The following is a 19,349-nucleotide window of genomic DNA, read 5'->3' on the forward strand; positions in this document are numbered from 1 at the left end:
GTTAGTCACACACATGTAAAGAGGGTTTGAATCGGAAGTCGTGAGTTTTGTCAACCACGTGAAACCTGTATTAGATCCGATTTACTACTGGATAACTCAGTCAACTAAGGCTTAGGTATAAGGGAAGAAATCACTTAGTTTTTTATACATTCATAGTTTCACTCTCCCTATTTATACATTCAAGATGATTTTCTGGATTTTGCATCTTTATGTTTTATTTTCCAAATTTTGTGTGAATGCACGTTAGTTAATTGCCAAAAAAAGAGGAAAGGACAAATTTAAATTAATATAACTTATTTATGACAACGAGAGAAACATCTACCTTTAGTTTCAAATTGATTGGGCTATTTATATGAATACTTTTAGTCCATTATGCTTTATTTGACCGTTTCATGCTCCTTATGTAACCAATAACCTTTGGGGTTTAAGGGGAGAGAGAAGACATCCTCGCCTGACAATTATTCTCAACTAACAACCTCATTATCAAGGCGGAAGAGCCTCATGACAAACTACGACAAACCAAACATTCGCCGGAAGCCGCATGCGACAATATGCAACCACATGCGCACCTGACAGAGACATTTTTGGAGCGACTATTGGCACGTGAGCCCTTTTTTGTGCAACTTTCCAACGATATTTTTTCTTCCAATGAGCTCGTTTACCATCCTAGAGTCTTCCCAGCGAGGTCAGAAGTAGCTCTAGTGATTGAAAAAGCGATAGTAGACTTTCCAATAGGTTCTACTGACGTTTTTGCTTTTCCACCGACATTCTGGCATCGTTCCATCTCCTGGGGAAATCGCCTTTCATCATTGAGTTTGACCATTCATGTCAGACCTCATTTGATGACCAGAAAAGTGGCAGCACAATTCCAATAGTTTTTGATGACTTTTCAGCTTTTCCAACAAGTGTTTTCCTCTTTGTTCACTGCTTGAAGTTGGGTGGAAATGGCTAGAGAAGGACTCTTTCTTTTCTATTGAATTAAGAAAAGTCATAACTTTTGTCATCAAGGTTGTTATGATGTGGCCAAAGTTGGAGTTTGATGAAAATTGTTGGAGAATAGATGTTGGCAAGGAACCAAACATTGAGGGCCTTAAGTGAGTATACTAAGAGGAGGAAGAGCTTTTTGAGCACATGTTTAGTAGGATGTTTTGAAAAGTGGGCGGGTTAGCCGGAAGCTATTACAAATTGGGTGTTACAGGCATGGGAGTTAGCTTATGTGAGGTTCCTTTTCATACTCTCTGACGAGAAGCAAGCCACCAGAGTATTTTCTGAAAACCGAAGATGGATGGGTGGAAATTTTCTAAAGCTTGAAAGGTGGAGCAAGATGTCAGGATGCATCCACCCCAGTTTGCTAGCGACGTAGTTCCAATACACTTGGTTGGGCTAACAGTAAACATGTGGTGTTTTTAATTTTCCTAAAAAGTAGGAGACGTGTGGGGTTTTGCAAAATGCTACATGTAGCATGCTCGACATGTCAATGGCTTGGATTTTGGTGAGAAAGGGAGGTAGTGTACCAGTGTCAGTGGTGATTGATGATGGGGAGATGGGATATTTGGGTGTTACTGGGATTTCGGATTGAGCACTTTCCTTTGGGGGTAAAAGAGTATGTTGGGATAGGGAGGAGAAAGAGAAGGGATTACGAGGAATAGAGGGAGGAAGGTAGTGCATGTGAGAGTGGGGGAGTTCTCATCGTCCATAAATACAGGTGGTGAGCAATTTAATGTGGGAGAAATAAAGACTAAAAGAATATGGTAAAAAGACATGAGTGCCCTTGGCTTAGATCACTAATATGAGGAATATGTTGAATTAGATTACCAAAATAAAAGAGAATTGCTTTCACCTTCCTATGTTGAGTAGAGGGGTCATACTTTTGGCTTTTGCTCACATGTGCAGAATTTACAACACTCCCTTTGTACTGTATTGTAAAAAAACATAAGGGGAAAGAGAGAAGAGGGATCATGTGCCTTAAGGTTAGGACAAAAATCCTTGAGTTCTTCTCTTTTGAAGGCGGAGATCGGGGATCATAATTCTAGTGTTGTTGTAGATGGAGAGGAGACTAGCTAGGTTTAAGGCGTTTGAATTTAGTGCCGGCATTTCGATGGGAGCTCAAAATAAGTACAAGAGATGGGGGAAGGCAGTTTGTGATGAGAAATGACATGAGCTAGCTGGAGCTCATCAAGGACCTTTGGTAGTTTGCAGTTGATTAAGACAATCATCCAAAACTTCTACTTTAGAGGAGGGACTTTAGTTGGAGGAAGCAAATGGGGGAGTTGGCAGTGCTTGAAAAAGCGAGCGCTTCGTCGCTTTAAGCGAGAAACGACAACCCATTGCTTTTTTGAAGCTGAAGCAAATCGATTTACAAAAGCGAGCGCTTCAATACCTGAAGCGAGAAGCGATGCAGAGAAGCGAAGAAAAAAAATGATTGCTTCATTTAAATGGGTCATTTTGTTTTTAAAAAGATTGGGTCTTTTTTTAATTATTTCAAAATATAGACCCCAACCCAAAGCGAAAACATTTCTTCTTCTTCCATCGACTGCTGCTAGGGTTCGCTGATCCAGCCTCCAGGTAATTTTCTTCTTCTTTTTTTCTTCTTTCTCCTTCTTTTAATTTTTTTCTCTCTTCTTCTTCCCATCAAGGCGTCCACTACTGCTCACTGCTAGGGCAGGCAACCGTTTTTTTTTTCCTTTGATTCTTCTTATTTGGCCTTTATTTATTAATTTTTGTGTGTATTTCAGTTTATAAACTTAATTATTATATTTTGAAATGTTGTTGCTTTGTTGATTTCAGTATATTAAACTTAATTATTATATTGTTTTTACGTTTTTTCCCTTTTTCTTTGAAATGTTACTGATTTCAGTTATTAAATTTAATTTAATTAAGGTGTTGCTGATTTCAGTTATATATATATATATATATATATATATAATATATATGTGTGTGTGTGTGTGTGTGTGTTATTTTCAGTTTATTTCATTCTGTTTGTTTTTCTTATATCTTAATAGGGATTAAAAATGTTCCAAAGTTCGAAAGAGAAAGACCCGGCTTAGCGATATAGTGATAAAGTTAATGAGAAGAATAGTACAAATTTATATGCAAGTTTTGTAACAAGATTACAACGGGGGAATTTATCGCTTTAAATTCCATCTTATTAGTGGCAATAGAAACGCCACAAGTTGTCCGAAATGCCCGCCGGAGGTGAGGGAGAAAATAAAGAATTTTGTTGAGAAGAAGGAGCTAAAACATGAAATGAGTCATCAACCATTTGTGACGAATCTTGATGATGATGATGACGACGATGATATGGAAGAAGGTGAAGCTGCTGATTTGTCACTTCCAACAAAACGAGGAAGAGATGCAATCTCTTCAAGCCATGAATCGACGGGTACGAGTAAGACTAAAGGTCCTATAGATTGTTATTTCCCAAAGAAGCCAGAAACAAAGAGCTGTGGAAAAGATTTGCAAAAAATTGCCAAGGACATTTTAAGGGATCGTGCAGTTAAAGCTTTTGCACGATGGGTCTATGATGCAGGGCTCCCCTTCAATTGTGTCAACTATACTAACACTTTGGGAGACTTTATTGAGGCCGTTGGTCAATATAGACCTGGAATGAAGCCCCCCCACATATCATGAAGTCAGAGATCCTTATCGGAAGTGGAGGAGTCCAATAAAATTGTGGAGGAACATAAAGTTGTGTGGAACAAGTATAGACTAAGTTGCTTGGACACGGGTGCAGATCTAGAGGTCGGATCAGTGTTATAAATAGCGCTCGCCTCAGCGCTAATAGCGTGAGGCGAGGCGAGGCGAGACAGTGTCGCCACATAGCCTCTGTTGCGTTGCGTTTCGAAATAGCGCTCGCCTCTGCCTGCGTGGCGAGAGGCGACAGTGTCGCGAGAAGCGACCATAGCGTCGCCTTTTGTTTTTTTTAAAAAAAAAGAAAAAAGCAAAGACTCAACAAAAAGGGCCGTGATTAGGGCTTGACAACATATCTTCTTCAACTTGAACAAAACAACAGAGCTTCTTTGAGACTTTGACGTTCTGAACTCGCGAGCCATCGTCTTCTTCTTTCAGAAGCTTGAGGTTCCAGCCATTGAAAGTCCAGGTATGCTTCTTCTCCTTTCTTCTTTCTTCTTTTTTCTTTCTTCTTCTTCTTCTTCTTTCTATTTTTTTTCCTCTGTTTTTTGTCGAAAAGAACAGAAACAGAGGTCTGTTTTCTGCTCTATTTTTCGAGCAAAATACAGAGGTTTCTTCTTCTTCTTTCTTCTTTTTTCTTTCTTCTTTCTTCTTTCTCCTTTCTCCTTCTTCTTCTTCTTCTTCTTTCTATTTTTTTCCTCTGTTTTTTGTCGAAAAGAACAGAAACAGAGGTCTGTTTTCTGCTCTATTTTTCGAGCAAAATACAGAGGTTTCTTCTTCTCTTAACAGAAAGAGAGGTCTGTTTTTGTGCTCTATTTTTTTGGTTCTGTTTTGGCAAAATAACAGAGGTTTTGAAGCTCTGTTTTTGCAAAATTACAGAGGTTGTTTCGAAGCCCTGTTTTTGCAAAATAACAGAGGTTGCTTCTTCTCTTAACAAACTTTCTGTTTCTTTCCGGCCCCTTTTTTTTTTTTTTTTTTCAATTATTGACTTATAGTCTCTTATAGAGTAGAATTAATTGCATATTGACTTGATAATTTTTTTTTCAATAAAACAGCGTTGAAATGTCATCCGATAGTAATAAACGAAATGATATAGCTTGGAATTATGCTATACAAGGCTCATCAAGATCCGCAATTAAATGTGTGTTTTGTGAAAAAACATATAATGGTGGGATAACTCGTCACAAGCAACATTTGATAGGTGGATTTAAAAATGTAGTACAATGTCCCCTTTGTCCGCCCGAGGTTAGGGAGGAAGTAAAAGCATTTGTTGATAAGAAAAATGTGACAAGAACTCAAATGAATTTTGAAGCATCGGTGAATCTAATTGATGAAGATGATGAAATGGATGAAAATGGTGAAATGAGACCTCCCCCCCAAAAACTCATAAGATATCTTCAAATAGTTCTAGTGGGTCATCCACGACGGCACGTACAGTGACAAAAGGTCCTCTCAATCTTTATTTCTCGGCAAAACAACAAGAAAAGGGAAAAGGTGAAGAAGGTCTAGGTTTAGAAGCCAAGAAGATTTTGAGAGACCGCGCCGTAAGTGCCTTTGCAGCATGGATGTATGATGCAGGGCTTCCTTTCAACTGTGTTAACTACAAAACTTTTGATAAATTCATTGAAGCTGTAGGACAATATGGCCCAGGAATGAAGCCTCCTAGCTATCATGAAGTTAGAGTAACTCATCTTAAAAAAGAGGTGAAGAAGATAGACCAAATTATTGAGGAGCATAAAGTGGAATGGAACAAGTTTGGATGTTCCATTATGATGGATAAATGGACAGCACAGAATGGAAAAATGATCATAAATGTGTTGGTGAACTCTCCAAGAGGGAGTGTTTTTCTTGAATCTCACGATGCTAGCAACTCTTCTACGGATGGAAGCAAAATGTACAGCTTGTTTAGAAAGACTATTGATAAAATTGGACAGGAAAATGTTGTACAAATTGTTACAGATAATGCTAGTGAGAATGTTAGTGCGGGTAGGATGATGGAAGCTATGTATCCACGCATTTATTGGACTCCATGTGCTGCCCATTGTATCAACTTGATGTTTGGTGACATATTCAAGGAAAACCCATATGCTTCAGGTAACTTTAATATAGTTATTTATACTTATGTCCTATCCTATTAAGTATTAACTATAAAATTGTTATTGTTACTTTTACAGTTTTCACTAAGGCCGTCAGGGTATATTCTTACATCAGTCAGAGGCCGTTGTTGTTGAATTTGATGAGGAAATTCACAAATGAAAGAAATTTGGTGAGACCGGCCAAGACTAGATTTGCAACGGCTTTCTTAACTTTGCATAGTTTTTACTTGCAAAAGAAAAAATTGAGAAAGCTAGTTCTTTCAAATGAATGGAAAGATAATAGATATGCAAAGGAAGTTGCGGGAAAAGAAACTGCCAAAGTTCTTATTTCTCCATCATTCTGGAATGACGTCGTTCGGGCTCTTAAAGTTGGTGGTCCTTTGATTAAGGTACTTCGTATGGTGGATGGGGAGAGAAAACCACCAATGGGCTATCTTTATGAGGCTATGGATAGAGCCAAAGAGACTATTGCAGCGTCATTTGAGGGAGATGTTAGAAAATATGAGAAAGTTTTTGAGATAATTGATATCAGGTGGGAGAATCAACTCCATCGACCTTTGCATGCAGCAGGCCATCTTCTGAACCCGGGATTATTTTACAAGAACACTAGAGATGAAACTTTGGCTTCAGAGGTGTGGATTGGATACCATGCATGTCTTGAGAAGTTGGTCCCTAATTCAGCGACGATAGATCAAATAGGGGAGGAGTTTGGTAGGTACTCACAAGCAGAGGGCCTATTTGGTTTACAAGCGGCCATTAGAGCCAGAGACATAAGGTCGCCAGGTAACTAACTTTAATATAGATATCCTTATAACTTTAAATTAATTTATTTGATTTATACTTATTAACTTTTAAAATATTTTTCTATAGTTGAATGGTGGAAGCAATTTGGACATCAAACTCCAAACTTGCAAAAGTTTGCCATCAAAGTACTAAGCCTAACTTGTAGTGCATCTGGATGCGAGAGAAATTGGAGCGTATTTGAGCATGTAAGAAGTAGATTTATTATATTAATATATTTTATATTGTATTATTATTAGTATCGATTAATTAATCTAAACAACTTATGCGCAGATTCACTCCAAGAAAAGGAATAGGCTTGAGCTATCGCGTCTCAATGATCTAGTGTATATTAAATACAATAGAACATTGAGGCGACGTTATGAAGCTCGCGATACCATTGATCCAATTTTGTTGGACAACATTGACGAGGCAAATGAATGGTTAACTGGAGCCCCCCAAAATCATGAAGATGAACAAGTGTATGAAGGAGATGATCTTGATTGGGGTACTGTTTCTATGGCGGTTGGAGTTGAGGAGAATATCTATGGTCTTAGAGGGAGTTCTTCAAGTTACAAGGGAAAGGGAGTAGCAAGTTCAAGCCGGTCCCTAATTGATGAAAACTCCGAGGATGAAGAAGATGATAGCCAATATAATGCTAACATTCATGAAGTTGTAGAATTTGAAAATCTTGAAGAAGAATAGACGTTGCTTGTTTTAGACTATTAGACTTTAGTTTATGAATCTACTATGAGTCTATGACTATCTATTGAGTCTTTAATTTTTGAATGATATATTTATTAATATATTATTGTTATTGAGTTTTTAGTTATATGTATATAATATTTTATGTTTTTGTATAAATTGTCGCTTCACATCAAAAAGGCGAGCGCTTCGCTGCGCGCCTCTCGGCTCAGTGAAGCGGGCCCTCGTCGCTATTTGTCGCCGCACGCTATCCAAAACACTGGGTCGGATCCTTCGAGATGTAAATTCTAAGATTCGGGGATATGGATTCTAGTACGGATACGGGTGCGGGGATCCGGCTAAAAGTAATTCAAAAATATAAAAATATCTCTAAATTATGAGAAATTTTGTGGAATACTTACGTATAGCATGTTAAGTGTGGATTTCTTTTTTATTTTCAAGTTGTAAATAAGTAAAAGATTGATTTCCTAGATAAAATATGCTATTTTCTTCGAATTTATCTTAGTTTTGGTTTTGATTTCTGGAATCAAGTTGTATCTCATCTCAATTTTTTTCGTCCGCGGTGGTCAAAGCACCCAAAATTGTTTGACCAGATCCTGTACGGATCCCATACCCACACCCATACTAGTGTCGTGTCGACATGGGTGCGGCACCTAAACTGCCATGTCGGAGCAACTTAGAGTATAAATGCTCCATTATGATGGATAAATGGACGACAAGAACTGGGAAAATGATTATAAATGTGATGGTAAATTCTCCCAAGGGAACTTTGTTTCTTGAGTCAATTGATGCTAGCGACGCGTCCACGGACCACATCAAAATGTTCGCCTTGTTTCAGAACAACATTGAAAAGATTGGCCCAAGCAATGTTGTTCAAGTGGTCACTGATAATGCGAGTGAAAATGCTAAAGCGGGTGGTATGGTGCAATGAGCGTACCCAAATATCTATTGGACTCCATGTGCGGCTCATTGTATCAACTTAATGTTCGGGGACATTTTCAAGGAAAAACCCTTCTCTACAGTTTTTGGCTGAGGCGTTAGGGTACATTCTTATATTGCTCAGCGGCCCTTGTTATTGAATATGATAAGAAGATTCACCAAACAAAAAAATTTGATGAAACCGAGCAAGACAAGGTTCGCCATTGCTTTCTTGACTTTGTATAGTATCCACTTGCAAAAAGCCAATTTGAGAAAGTTGTTCATTTCAGAGGAATGGAACAAGAGTAAATTTGCAAAGGAAGCTGGGGGAAAGAAGCTATACGCATTATTCTTTCTTATTCTTTTTGGAATGATGTCCTTCATGTTCTTAAAATTGGTGGCCCATTGATTAGAGTACTCCGTTTGGTGGATGGGGAGTAAAGACCATCAATGGGCTACCTTAATTAAGTTATGGATAGGGCCAAAGAGGCTATTCAAGCAACATTCAATGATGATCAGAAATATGCAAAGGTCTTTCCGATCATTGATTCAAGATGGACGGAGCAATTTCATCGACCTTTGCATGCAACTAGACTTATTCTGAACCCGTCACTCTTTTATGATCAGTATGAGAATAATTCCCTGGCTAACGAAGTGTGGAAGGAATTCCTTGAGTGTGTTATTAAGTTGGCCCAAGATGATGAGCCGGAAGAAAAGATAGTAGATCAGCTTGCTATTTACAAGGCAGCTGAAGGACTTTTTAAGCTGCGACTGGCTATTAAACAAAGAAAGACGAAGTCGCCAAGTGACCAAGTGCTTCTATAGTTTATAGCTCTAACTTTTAATGTATTTTTTTAATACTTATTAACTCTTGAATATTATTTTTTCACTTCTATAGTTGAGTGGTGGGACCAATATGGTGCAGAGACTCCGGATTTACAGACTTTCGCCATCAAAGTTCTAAGTTTAACTTGTAGCTCATCCGAATGTGAAAGGAACTGGAGCGTTTTTGAACACGTGAGAACTAAAAAGAATGATTTCGTGTATTGAGATAAAGTAAATTATATCTCAATTGTCCTAACTCCTACTAATTAGTTGACACATCTTGTTTGAAGATTCATACAAAGAAGAGGAATCGACTAACCTTGAAGCGCTTCCATAATCTAGTGTTCATAAAATACAATAGAGCATTGAGGCATCGCTACAACCACCGCAATCTAATTGATCCAATTCTTTTGGACAATATTGATGAGGCTAATGAGTGGCTAACCGAAATCCCCGAAAATTGTGAAGATGAAGAAGTATTTGAAGGCGACTCTAATTTTACTTGGGCCGATGTTGTGGAGGCTAGTGGAGTTGGGGAGAACCCTTATGGTTTAAGGAGGAATACTTCAAGTTTAAGCTCGAATAGGAAGGGAAAAAGTGTGGGTACTACAAGTCGATCCCTAATTGATGAAGATGAAAGTGATCAGGAAGAGGAAGAGGAAGAGGAAGAGGAAGAGGAAGAGGAAGATGACGAGCAATATGAAGATAATAGAGGAATTCAAGATTTTGACAATCTTGAAGAACTAGAAGAGTAGTAGAATACGACGTTGATTCTAGTAATTTAGTGGTTTTGATTTGGCTTATCTAATGCTTTATGGAGGATTTTGTGGTACCTACTTTTAAGTTTTTAAATTGAACTTTTTGATTATTTATATTATCTCTTTGCAAGGTTTACTTTATGTTTTTTAAGAATTGCGCTTCACTTCAATGAAGCGTGCGCTTCGCTTCGCGCTTCGCTTTTGAAGTGAGGCGAGCCCCTGCGGGTTTTTTGCGCTTCTTGCTCTCAAAAACACTGGGAGTTGGGAGGAGATAAGGGGAGTTCCTATGGAGGGGGAGGTGTAGATAGGGGGAAAGTATGAAGGGTAAATGAGAATGCTCAACCATTAACTATCATCGAAAGGGGGTAGAGAATGACTAATTGGATGAGGGGAATAGATTTCTAAAGTTTGAGGAATTGTTGGGTGTTCGATTGAGTAAGAGGAGGACAAAGTCATCGATCTTTTAATTGACATGAATAAGAGTCAAGAAAAGTAAGCAATGTTGGGAAAAGGGATATGAGCGTGAGGGAAAAGAGGTAGGCGAAATCTCATGAAAGAAGAGATAACACTATGGTGCATGGGAGGAGGTGTAAGGGGAAAGAGGGGTAGGATGGAGAGCCGAATGGGCCGATGAGGAGGGGTCGACGGAGAAGTGTTGGGAGTTGTCCACCTCTACAGTGGAATAAGATATTCTGTAGGTGTTTGGGGGGGAGGGGGACCTTCAATAATATTAGGTTCTCAGAGGGAATGATGTGGTGTAAAACAATGTCAAAGGAAATTGAGGAGCTCTTAGAGTTCATTGATAATCATTTTTATTGATTTTCTTTTGATAGGGCTAGTTTCTCATTGTCTAGGGTAGAGGACTGAACATTAAAATCAAGATTAGACATATTCTTAGTGTTGACCTCTTGGGAGGAAATGGTTACGATTGTGCGAAAGATTCTCTTGCCGAGGGTAATTTCGACCAAGCCGCCTATCAGATTTGAGAACATGTGGCTAGAAAAACGGACTTTGGAGATAGAGCGGGAGGCTAGGGAATGGATATGTAGTCATGGGCAAACCATCATTCCCGGTCGCACAAAATTCAAAATTATTGAAAGGGGGGACATAAAGGTGTGGAATATGGAGGTTTTTGGGAGGGTAGAGATGAAGATGCAAAAACTTATGAATGAATTAGAGAAGTTGAGAGGGCAAAAAGGGTGAGGGAATTGGAGTAGAGTTAAAAAGTGAAGGAGGATGTGAAGAGAGAGAGAACTACATCAGCAATAGCTCAAGATATAAGTTGGAAATTGTAAACGAAAGATAAAGAAGAAGACTTGGGGAATAATTGGCTCGATTATCTCCTCAAGCATGCTGGGATCTTAATATTGTTTACAAGTTATCCTAAAAAATGAAATGAAAGGAAAGTAATCCGATAAAGGAAGGGTAAGTAAATCCTATTTCTAATTAAACAATTATAAGGATTTTACCATATTTACTAGGAATGGACTATTTCTATATTAACAATTTCCTAATTCTTAATACTCCCCCTCAAGTTGGAGCGTACATATTGTATGCTCCTAACTTGCCTCGAATATATTCAATTTTGGAGCATTGGAGTGACGTTGTAACAATATTGGCCAACTGATACTGGAGAGAAAAAGAAGAAATTTGGGGGAATGAATGACTAGATTTTTTCCTTAAGCATTTCGGAGTTTAAATAGTGTTCAGAAACAATTCTAAAAAGGGAAGGATCTTTAGTAATTCCTATTTCTAATTACACAAATATAGGATTATTTTTCCATATTTACCAGCAGTGGGCTCTTTCCATATTAACAATTTCCTAATTCTTAGCAGAGACAAAAATTGAGAGCTTTGTGATTGGAGGAGGGTAACTCAAATAAAAGTTCCTCCATAGGGTAACAATAGCAAATAAGAGGAGAAATTTTATGGTCTATGAAAGTGGATGAGGTGGAATATGAGGGAGAGGAGGTAAGGGGGAATACTGAGATTTTATGAACAATTGAATACCGAAGTTGGGAGGGTCAGTGTTCAATTAAATAGGTGAGCATAAGAGGGAGTGATTGGAGAGGGCAATTGCGGAAGACGAGTTGAGGGAGGCAGTAGAGAGATGTTCAGGTGATAAGACCCGGGACCGAATGGATTCACAATGGCTTTCTTCTAACTGTTTTGAAGCACGGTCAAAGGAGAGATTATGGAGATCATTGCTGCATCTCAGGAGACCGGAGAATTTGAAAAAAGTCTCAATGCTTCCTTCATAGCTGTCATACCGAAAAAGGAGGGTGCAACGAACATCTTGGGTTGTGAATTACATGTCAAAAATCTGTCCTGGTCGGTAAGAGGTTGTGAATATGTTACTTTAGCATGTAGTGGCCTAGTATAAAGTGATAAGGAATAAGTCTGATCTTCTATAACATGAACAAGTCTATGGTGCAGTTACTAACACACTGTTGAACAACCTAGGGAATTCATCTCTTTGGTCTATGTCTTTCCTCCTGATCCTGTAAAGTGGTTAATGGTTCACTACTTTTATTTTTTCCTTTTTTTAATAAGCAAAGATAAGGTTCACTAGTTTTTCTAAAAATTTATTGTTTATTCATGGTTCCTTTTCAGTTGCATTTCCACTTGTAGATTACCTTTGGTCCATAGTTATCCTTTATCTACCTTTCTGCAGTTAAAACTGGGGCTCTATTTGATAATACCAATAAAAAAAGTTCTGTTTGATACGATACAATTTTTCTGAATTTAAATTTATAGTGCCAGAAGGATTTAATCTTCTTGGTAGATTTTTGTTTTTCTTGGAGGACACATTTGACTCTTAATGTTGTTGTAGTCAAGTCAGTCACTTTTGGAGTGTGCTATGCTGAACCTGTTTGAGGGAATGTGCTTGAATCAAATGCTTCCTTTTACTTGCGGTGCTATCTTTGTGGCTCCGGTTGCTCACTTATGTGGTTTTAATTAATGAATTTCCTTTTCTTGTCTACAAAAATATTGGGTTTTTTATTTTGTTATTGATTTCTGATGCATGCTTGGACGTAACAAGTCTTGTTCATTTATTCCAAAGAAGTACTAGTTAACTCTTGAGGTTTTGGAATCTCAATCTGTCCATGTGCGTGTATCTTCAGCCAGGGATCCAACTTTTTGTTTATTATTGGTTGGTGTTGGTTGGTTAGCAAAAACTATTCTTTCTTGATTTGGATTTTCAAGTCCATATTAATCCGATCAAGCAACGACCCACCAAATGCTTGATATGTACTCAATAGCAAGAGATATAAGTTTTGCAATAATTTTTTTTTTGAGACCGGTTATCCGTCTTGAACCCTTGACCTAGTAGTTTGGAGAGAACTCGCCAACCACTTTGAACAAGGAAGGTCAGTTGTTTGCACTAAATTCTTAGTGATCAAGCTTTTTAAAACATGACCTAGTTTGATTGTCTCTTTCCCTCTAATTTGCTTTTGAAATAATAATTAGCATCCTGCAAACTGTTTGGTTAACCTTTCTGGAATCCCCCCTAGTTGAAGCCTGTATATTTTTTCTGGCTCTAATATCTTAATCTAGCTTTTGGGTTTTGACTCTAGGAATCTTTGTAAGTGGGAGATTTGAAGAAGCTCTAGTTTTAGAAAATCCCTAATTTTTCGTAAAAGGCAAAATATTTGGTATTGAAATAGAATTTACTTGGATAGAGCGGAATAGATACAGAGGATGCAGATAGCCGGCCCATCTAATGTTAGATTGAGGCGTAGTTGATTGGTTGATAGCTCTTTGAATTGCTACCTATAAGGCCAAGGACTTTCAAGCGAGTTTTATATACTAGCAGCATATCCATATTTAATATTTCCAGTTATATGAATAACTTAAATTGTTACCTTTTGTCAACCTCCCTAATAATGCCATCTCTACTTGATGTATAATTTGAAACTTTTAACTCCAGTACTCACTCCATATCAGTTCTCATTTCCATTCCTCTTAAAAACAAAATAGTAAAAACTGTTTACGATCACTTTTACTGTCATTTCAGCCGCCTGCATTTCCAAAGGAAACACCTGAAACAATAAAAGAATATATTAGGGAGAAGTATCTATTGCCTCAGCTGGATGCAGATGAGTTTTCTCCCGAAAAAGCCGGAAGGCAGTGGGAGTTTGATTGGTTTGAAAGAGCTAAAATCCTTCCAGATCCATCTTTGCCACGATCTGTTGTTGTTCCAACATGGGAAGTGCCTTTTAGACGTCAGAGGGACAGATTGGATAATGGAAGATGGGAGCCAAACTCAGAGGAGGTATTTAGGATTTGCATTTTCATTTTATCAACTTGTTATTGATTTAGTTGCTAGCTCGGTATAAGACAATCACGAGTAAGTCAAAAACACCCCACAACCCAACAAAAAGGAACAAGGAAAAAGTGTTCATGTTTTAACAAGTTCTTTCACTACTTCTGATTTTCCATTTCCTTTCCATACTAAAACTACCGGAGAATTTCAGTGTCTGACAATTTCCTTTTTTTGGTTGCTAATCATGACAATTTTTGGCTAATTTCTGACTTCTCAGAGAGATGTATCTGAACTTACAGTTGGAACTGAGGATTCTGGGGCTCTGCCGCGTATTGTTGGACCACCAAAGGATTTCGTTAGAGGAAGCATCAATAATCGTCCTTTCCGACCTGGTGGCTTGGATGATTCTCCTTCATTGGGCAGAGTTGTTCCTGATGGTGCTACCAATGGTGAATGGGTAAGGGAGGTGCTTAATGGCGGTCCTGCCCAAACCGCTCCTCCAAGCTTTAAGCAAGGGCCTGATCTTGGTGATCTTAAGGTAAGGTGCTTGAGTTTTTTAACCATTGAAGAGCTCTTGATTAAGTTTCTATTCTCTGTATACATGAAGTTCTGAGAGATCTTATTTTATGTTAATGAAGACACATTCCTTCTCATGGAATATATATGAGGATCAGAGTGCTGTCACGAACACAGCGGAGGTGAAACTGGTCAGTATCAGTATGAACTCAAGTTTTCTTATATAAAATACAGACATCTATATTTTGTATTTCCATCCTATCAAGTAAGAACTGTGATGGATCATATGCACCTAGGTCTGCTCGTCAGATTTGCTATGGAATGGGTCAAGTAATTTTGGCCTCATCTTCTTGTTTTCTGATAAGCATCTCTGTCTGGCTATCTGCAGAGTGAGTTATCCGTGCAGTTTGATGACTTGTTTAAGAAAGCTTGGCAAGAGGATGTCACAGAGTTTGTTGGAGATGGTCTGTATTATCTAGACAATTCTTTTGATTGTTTTATGTTTCTTGCGTTTGAAGAGTGATTTCATAATCAAAGATCTCTAGATCAACCTAACCAATTTAGCTAGGACAGGGTTAGTTTGTTTTCTCTGATACATATAACAAACATGTAATATTTTAGGATAGCGTGGCTTATATACCACGCATTCCTCCTTGAAGCTCATTTTTTCCTTTTCCCCCCCTTTTGTTGGGAAAGCAGTTTCCATACCAGAAAAGTGAAATGTTTATTTAAGACCATCATATAATAAGGTTGTGGAGGTGCCCGTAGAAATATGGGAGTGTATACAGTCCAAATTGTGTCTGCTTGTTGAAATACGGAGTTGTCTCATGATGTGTCCGACTTTATTAAATATCTTAGTTGTGTGACCACTTCATTTAAAAGTTTAAGCTGTTAGATAGGGTACACTTTCATTTATTTATTCAGTTAAATCTGCAATACTTCCTTTCATAACGGGCCTTAGTCTTTGTTTTGGTGGCTGTGAGACTTGAATCTAGGATCTTTGCCTACTTTGATATCATATAAAATTGTGTGACCACTTTATCTAAAACTTATGTTGAGGATACTTTTATTTATTTATTTAGGTGTGCAACAGCAACTGCACACCAGAATTATTGAACCGTTGGAAGTGGTTCATTCAGTCTGATACAAAAATGATATTTAATATTGATATATAATTAAGTAGATAATAGTGTGCTCTCTCCAACAAACTTAAGTTTTTTTTAGATGAGATGGTTACACACTTCAACATGGTATCAGAGCAGGCTGAGGTCCTGGGTTCGATACTCACTGCCACTCATTATCAACAAGAATTTACATGTGCTTGGTCCATGAAAAAGAATTAGGACCGCATGTGAGGGGGCATGTTGATATATATTAAGCAAATAAAAGTGTGCTCTCTCTAACAGGTTAAGCCTTTAGATGAGATATGGTCACACACTTCAACAATTAGTAAGTAGTAACCATGGAAATTAAAGGAGATGTTGAAAGGTGGAGTAACATATGCATAGTTTGATACTTTTTCTAAATTTTATTTTACAAAAGAAGTGATGCTTCTAGTTGAAAATAGGAGAAAGAGGAAGATTAGAGCAATGTTATCAAACCATTGTTTATATTTGAATCATGGGCTACTATGAAATAAGTTAATTATTAGAGAAAGAATTACCTTCTCTATGTGTTCTCAGAGAAGACAAAGATCAAAGTGTTAATGAGGACAAGAACATTTTTTCTTATTCTCTCAATTTGTGTTTCCGTCTCATTTGAGTCATCATCTTGCTTATCCATTTGCAAGAACTCTAGTAAACTTGCATTCGAGTTGCAGCTGCTAGTCTCTCGTGCCCCATCGGATCTGTAACTCTTCATAGCTGTGCTGTTATCCGTTGAGTTTCTGCAAAGTATAAATGTTTAATCTGAAAGATTTTTCTTATCGTGAACGGAAAGCAACTATGGGCGATTTTCTTCATAATGCTCCATCTTGCTGTATTCTTAGTTTTGGGTTGTAGAGAAATGGAAAACAAGCAAATATTTGGCTCTTTTTCGGAACTAATATTATTCCTCTCATATAGGTCATACGTCTGAATTGCAATCTGAAGCAGAACAATTGACATCTGTCACGCTAGAGCCACTTCAGGTTGAAGCTGAAGTAAAGAAGTCCGAAGTGGCTGATGAGGCTTTAGACACTGAGATATCTGTCTTGGATGAGATTTTGTCTGTTGAAGCAGAAGGATCATCTTCAAGATTGGATGAGGATAAAGATGGTGCACGTCAAGAGAATGAGGTAATCCTTCGCACATTTCCTGTTTAACAGAGGAGTTCTCTATATCTTTTTTTTTAATAAGTAAAAGAGGAGTTCTCCATTTTTAACCAGTGCATCTAGTATAGTGATCCTTCTGCTCATGGTTTTCCTCAACGTATCTGGTGCAGGGATGGGCTGTTACTGGTGGCAGTAAAATCATTGTAGAACGATTTCATGAGCTAATTCCAGATATGGCTCTTACTTTCCCATTTGAACTCGACCCCTTTCAAAAGGAGGTATAAATTTATGGTCTATGTACTGTTCTCAGTTCTCGTATGGAACTTGGCCTAAGCCTGCTTTATTTTGATCTCATGTCCTTTGAAATTGTTGGAAAAGTACATGCTTTTGATCATGGGGGCTATGTTTATTTTAGCCAAATGATTTCCATTGGCAAGAATGGCTAAGTGCTATTTTTGAACATAATAGGTTGAGTTCTTTTTGTTTTTTTATTAACTTGAAGCTATTTGTTGTTTTTTTCCCTTTTCATTTCAGGCATATATATGCCTATCAAGCTGTCAAAAAATTGTGGTCCTTCTCATTGCGTTAATTGCAGGCCATCTATCATCTTGAAAAGGGGAACTCTGTCTTTGTTGCTGCTCATACATCTGCTGGGAAGACTGCTGTCGCAGAATATGCATTTGCTTTGGCAGCTAAAGTATGACTTCTCTTGATATCAGGAATTTTATACTGATATCTAAAGTATAAACTTCTTCTATGCTTATGACTAAAATGTCTTGTAGTATTTTACTTCTCCTAGTTATAAGTTCTTTTACAATTTTTTGGGTAAATTCTGTCCAGATTTTCATGTCTTTACTTACTCCCAATTTATGTCTTGTTTAATTGTGTGCTGCAGCACTGTACCAGGGCTGTATATACAGCTCCAATCAAAACAATTAGCAATCAAAAATACAGGGATTTTTGTGGGAAATTTGATGTTGGCCTTCTCACGGGTGATATAAGCTTGAGACCTGAGGCATCTTGTCTTATAATGACGACTGAGATATTAAGGTCAATGCTTTACAGAGGGGCTGATATGATTCGTGATATAGAATGGGTAAAAATGTTATTAAATACTTTTGTTCTGCTCGTTTGATTTCTACAATCTTTCCAGTACTTGAGATTATTTGGTTGGTTACATTTTTGTGTGAGTATAGGTTATATTTGATGAAGTGCATTATGTCAATGATGTTGAAAGAGGTGTTGTTTGGGAAGAAGTTATCATTATGCTCCCAAGACATATCAACTTTGTCCTCCTTTCAGCTACGGTAGGTCCTGATATTTTAATCACTTTATTTTGTGCTTTAGGTTCGGCACTCTTAATGATGGTGTGAGAACTGAGGACACAATAGAAAGATGTGTGAGAATGCATGAGGCAAATATATAATGCCTACATTTGTTCTATACACACTTTACTGTGTATAACTTCACATTTGATCAACGTGGGATATTGATATGTACAGTAGTACACCTTCTAACTAATTACACTTATTCAATCTAACATTCTCCCTGCAGTCGGTGCATACTTGTCGAATGTGTCGAGCTTTCTAATGTAACTAATTCGAGGATGAGCTTGGTAAATATTTTTGTATGATCATTTGACTTTAGAATCTTGTGATGATGTCTCTTGAGAGTATCTTTTCTTTGACCAAATGCTAGTCAGTTTGTATGTACTTGATCATCTCTTGAAACTCCGGATTTGATGCAATATGAAGTGCAGCTTGATCATCACAAGCAAGTTCCATCTGAGTGGTTTCCTTGAACTTTTTCTTCGGTAGTTGTTTGATCTGTATGAGTTCACAAGTTGCTTCTGCGATGGCTTGATATTCAGCTTTGGCACTGGGTCTTGTAGTTGTAACCACACTTTGTTTTTTGCTTTTCCTGGTACTAAATTGTCCCCAACTAGAACACAATATCCAACAGTAAACCGTCTATTAGATGAGAACTCTGCCCAATCGGCATCAATATATGAGAAATAGAGACACGGGAGAAAGATTTATGCGAATGTGTGAGACAAATGTCTTACGCCTGCATCTTTTTATATGCGCACTTTACAAATTATAATTATACATTCAGTCAATGTGGAGCACTTATACGTACGGTACTGCCCGTTCGAACGTTTTACACTCAGCTTATCTAAGAGAAGGTAGCATTTGGCTTTTGCTTGATCTGATCTTGATTACTAATTTGTCTAAAAAGCATAATGTTTTCAGAGGGTCAACAGATAACAGTAAACCAGTTCATGTGGATGCATCTCTGGTTATACTTTATGTAAATAACTATTCTAGGGTGTTATGGATTGAGGCCGCCCATATTTACTATGTGAAAAACTTTTTTGGTCATCAAAGTCATGCGATTGTTGCATTTTAAAAGAGTTGATTAGCCATCATTTCTGTGGCATGGAACATCTTTCTTTTGACACTCATTATTTGATAAGTTTTGCATACACTGGATAGTTGGTACATAATTAGGTTTGGTTGTTGGTCAGAACGCAGTTGCTTGATACAATGTACTGCTGAGGAAACATAGGAAACCAGGATGGAACTTTTGAAATTTCTCAAGTC

General features: G+C 37.7%; 2 protein-coding genes and 1 long non-coding RNA gene across 4 annotated transcripts in view; all 3 read left to right on the top strand.

Moving 5' to 3' along the window:
- The window catches only part of LOC104115109 (DExH-box ATP-dependent RNA helicase DExH11), a 37,025-nt gene that overhangs the window by 1,062 nt on the left and 16,614 nt on the right, over window positions 1–19,349 (top strand). Inside the window, exons 2-10 of one of the 2 annotated variants that reach the window (XM_070196355.1) lie at window positions 13,731–13,988; window positions 14,257–14,517; window positions 14,618–14,686; window positions 14,884–14,959; window positions 16,559–16,770; window positions 16,917–17,024; window positions 17,342–17,443; window positions 17,642–17,842; window positions 17,943–18,053. In XM_070196355.1, the coding sequence (XP_070052456.1) occupies window positions 13,731–13,988; window positions 14,257–14,517; window positions 14,618–14,686; window positions 14,884–14,959; window positions 16,559–16,770; window positions 16,917–17,024; window positions 17,342–17,443; window positions 17,642–17,842; window positions 17,943–18,053 (1,398 nt within the window). Of the gene's footprint in view, window positions 1–13,730; window positions 13,989–14,256; window positions 14,518–14,617; window positions 14,687–14,883; window positions 14,960–16,558; window positions 16,771–16,916; window positions 17,025–17,341; window positions 17,444–17,641; window positions 17,843–17,942; window positions 18,054–19,349 lie in introns of those variants that run through there. The other variant, XM_018777298.2, reaches the window with a different exon arrangement.
- LOC108948318 (uncharacterized) lies at window positions 4,300–9,872 on the top strand. Its single transcript, XR_011414413.1, has 3 exons — window positions 4,300–4,636; window positions 7,262–9,146; window positions 9,245–9,872. It is a non-coding gene; the product is annotated as an uncharacterized lncRNA (long non-coding RNA).
- Window positions 5,014–7,338, top strand: LOC138906771 (uncharacterized). The gene is made up of 4 exons (XM_070196356.1): window positions 5,014–5,724; window positions 5,805–6,509; window positions 6,597–6,715; window positions 6,801–7,338. The coding sequence occupies exons 1-4, from the start codon at window positions 5,196–5,198 to the stop codon at window positions 7,209–7,211; spliced, it is 1,764 nt and encodes a 587-aa protein (XP_070052457.1). The 5' UTR covers window positions 5,014–5,195; the 3' UTR covers window positions 7,212–7,338.

This window comes from Nicotiana tomentosiformis, chromosome 2, assembly GCF_000390325.3.
Source record: "Nicotiana tomentosiformis chromosome 2, ASM39032v3, whole genome shotgun sequence".
NCBI classification, from domain to species: Eukaryota; Viridiplantae; Streptophyta; class Magnoliopsida; order Solanales; family Solanaceae; genus Nicotiana; species Nicotiana tomentosiformis.